We start from the raw sequence: 3,729 nt of genomic DNA on the forward strand, positions 1-3,729 counted from the left end.
CACACACACACACACACACACACACACACACACACACACACACACACACACACATCATTGCATGCATGCAGGTGTGAACATACATGTGTACAACCTCAAGCAAATATGCAAAGGCAAGGCAGGATATGCTTTTCTAGTACTAGTCCCTGCCCAATAGCAACAAAAACAAAAATATATATAAAACTATACTTCCCATAATAGACAATATAACCACATATAAACCTACTGTTTTGATATATAGAATGATGATAAGAAAAATTACAACTGAAAGACTCAAATAAGTAAAAATCTACTAAAGAATATATAAAAACTTTGCTTAGTTTACTGTTAAAAATTGATCCAAGGTTGACACGTTTTAGTCTGTACACAGAGGTTTTAGCCCTATTAAATAAAATAACTAGTTAAAGGAATGAAAAGAGGGGAAACAAGTTAGATGAAAGGATTATATTTAAGCTTTTGAGTGGTAGGCTGGCTCTGGATGCAATATCTTGATTTTTGAATTAGTAAAAGGCTCATTCAGCATGCAGAAATTTGGGAATACACGCCAGAGTCGGGTGATGAACTTTAAAACAAATTCCCAAGTTTTCCCCTTTTCTTTGAAATATAACATGTGAGGTGCAACACATCCATTTGAAGAAATTCTAAACTTGCCTTCTGGTTCATCTCTAACCGAACATACGTGTGACAGGTTATTTATGTGCGCACAGATCTTTTTTTCTTTTTGTGCTGTGATTTCAAGTTCACTCACTTTCAGTTTATCTTTTGAATAAAGTCATTTTGAATATGTGGTCAAACTGTTGGTTTGTTTATAATCTGACTTATTCATGAAAGATTGTGCGTATTGTCCTGTTTCTTTGGCCGCAACTGTGAAAATAAATTGCAAGAAACTGAGATTATCCTTTAAGTTCAGTGTCAACGTTCTGCAGATTCAAAGTCAGTAATCACTCTGTTTTTGTACTACTGGCAGAGTTCCACTCTTTCTTTCAACACCACACAATCCCACCCTTCTCATTTCCTGTTGAGTCTCTTCATGCATTGTTATATATGTATAGGGGTACGTGTGTGTGTGTGTGAGTGTATTTCTTTGAGTGAATGGCTGGTCTGAAGCTGTGGCTTGAGTAGCCTGTGAATGGAGGATCATATGGCGGCGAGATGGATGGCTAAGAGCCCACTGCTGTCTCCTCTAATTGTAAAATATTAGTTACATTAGACTCTGGCCTGTGATTAATGGAACTTATTTGGAGGTTGCCCTCTGTTGGACCTCCCCTCTCCTCTGGTGGGAGGACTAAAAGAGCAGCAGACTGAGGAAGACGAGGAGGGACAGAAAGCAAGGCAACAGAGGCAGAGAAGGGGGAGACACGCTGGGCACCGAGCGACTAATGTAGGCCCAAGACCTTTTGGCTTATTATTAACCGACTTTATGAAAGTGTAATAGGCTACAGAATTGTTCACAGCGCCTGAGTGCATTTACAAGGATTTGATAAGATTGAGGAAAATCTGTCAAGTTTATCAAGTTACAAGGGAACGTGTGAAATTTGAGGAAGCGGAAGTCAGAAAAATGACATTAAAGTTTTAACAAGGAGTGTTTATTTTTATGCATCCAACCTCCTCTCCTGTCTTTCCTCGTCAGGCTGAAGCCAGGGAAGCTTAAGTGAGGCAGGCAGAGTTTAAGGTGCGCCACAAACTGCACTCTACCTGGGTCTGACAAAGCTTATCTTTACTGTTGTTCATTCCAGCTCTCTGTCTCTCATACACACACAAACACAGACACACACAGACCCTTCTGTGCTATCCTGATGATATTCAGATGTGTCAGGCCTAGTTTGTAAATGTGTGTGTGTGTGTGTGTGTCCTTTACGGCCATCAGGTTATTATACAGCAACAGATGGAGCATTACCTTTTATTGCTCACACCTTCTGTGAGTTTTCCCACTTTTCCCTCCAAAAAACACCTTTTTTATGTAGATGTGAAAGCGAGCGTTGAGCTGTGTACAGCTGTCTCAGCTCTGATGAGGAGCATGATAGAGTGGAAGAGGCGAGGGCGGGGTGAAAAGGCTGAGACAGCCCTCACTTTTTGGGAAGTGATGTCAAATGACATCAGCACATAATGGTTTACTGTAACCATGAATCACAGAAAAACACATTGAAGTGTTAGACAGAGGGGAAAAGAGAAAGTCATTATATGAGGTAACATCTCAAAAATAGCACAGCGGTGAACAAGGACACATGGCTGTCTAGGTAGAGAGGTAAATGAGTCACTTTTGCTTTGATCTTAGCAAGCCTGAAGGCTTTGGTATCATACTGATTTTTTATTGAGGTTGGATAAACATCTGGAAGCTACTAGTGTTAAGCTTTGTTGTTTGTATCTTAAGGGTACATTGTGTGCTGGGTCATGTATGTTCACATTGTTTATGGAGAAACTATGCAGCGGGCACGAAGGAGGTGGACAGACAGGACGTTTTGGCATGCCTTGCCTCCCAGCTGCAGACATCTGTCATTCCTCAGCTCAACACTTGTGTGCGTGTTTATTTATTTGTGTGTGTGTGTGTGCATGCATGTGTGAGTTGTGAGCAGGAAGTGTGTAATAATGAGCATGAACTTGCATGCCTTTTTAGAAAAACCCGTCAGCCCATTAGGTGTCACAGGATGAAGGCTAAGTGCCAAAGTGATCAGAAAATCAACAATCTGCAAGCCTACAGCAGCTTCAGTGCACAATAACAAATATTAACATTTCTCTCACATCTCACCTGGCCACATCTGTTGTAGAGCACTGGAAAAATGACCTGCCAAGACTAATGTTTGCTATCCAGAACTAAAAACATACCACATGCATTCTTCACAGAAATCAGTATTATTCTGTTTTAGCAGAGGCTTATTCTGCGTCACACAGTGAGGGTTTTTATTTTTTGTCAGGGAACTTGTTTTTCTTTGATTTTATTGGCTGACTGTGTTGTGTTCAGCATGCACAAACCCGATGCATTATAATCTCAAAAACTGCCCGGTGGGATTGTGATTATTTACTTGTTGCAAACATTAACCGCCACCCCATTCCCGTGTATTCGTTTCCAGCTCGGAAGCCTTTCCAGTGCCGTTACTGCCCCTACAGCGCCTCCCAGAAGGGCAACCTGAAGACTCACGTCCTTTGTGTGCACCGTAAGCCGTTTGACAACAGTCTCTACCCTGACCGCCGCCTTCGACGTTCGCACACACCCCAGATGCCCTCCAGACTGCCTCTGAGCATCACGGGAGACAACCGTGCGCCAGAGACAGACCAGATCGGCGTGACATCCCTCTGCGGGACTTGATGTTATCGTATTAACAGCACATACAGACAGTTATGGTTATTGTTTTAGCTTCACCTCAAAAGGATTAGGATGATGGAGATTGTTAAAAAGAAGTTAACAGCCAACCTTGATGTACATTCCAGTGTTTACTTGAAGAGCCACAGTATGTATTTATCTGTAGCAAAAGAAGCTGCCTATAATAATAAAGTCCATTGTGATGTGAATGTGTAGCTGGGGTACTTAGTGTCGTTCATTTTGTCTAAAGTGTCCAAACGATTTACTTGTGTTTACATGCATCTATCAGTCCAGCACTTGTCTGATAGGGAGAGTGTACCGTGCCTGCCCAAAGCACTTGTTCTTTCATCCAGTAAATACCCTGTGTTACATTTTTGTAAATATCGCTCGATTTCCCTTCCAGTCCAGAAGTCTTGTCTATCTGTCAGGAT

The 3,729-nt window shown here is 41.6% G+C and overlaps 1 protein-coding gene across 1 annotated transcript in view; it reads left to right on the plus strand.

Moving 5' to 3' along the window:
* The window catches only part of LOC102308714 (zinc finger protein 536), a gene marked incomplete at its 5' end in the record, with an annotated part of 13,686 nt that extends 10,173 nt beyond the window's left edge, over nucleotides 1–3,513 (plus strand). Inside the window, one exon of the mRNA XM_005930386.2 lies at nucleotides 3,069–3,513. Within this exon, the coding sequence (XP_005930448.1) occupies nucleotides 3,069–3,304 (236 nt within the window). The remainder of the gene's footprint in view (nucleotides 1–3,068) is intronic.
* Nucleotides 3,514–3,729: the final 216 nt, after the last annotated feature.

This window comes from Haplochromis burtoni, unplaced genomic scaffold (genome assembly GCF_018398535.1).
Source record: "Haplochromis burtoni strain Fernald_Lab_line unplaced genomic scaffold, NCSU_Asbu1 Contig_127, whole genome shotgun sequence".
NCBI lineage: Eukaryota > Metazoa > Chordata > Actinopteri > Cichliformes > Cichlidae > Haplochromis > Haplochromis burtoni.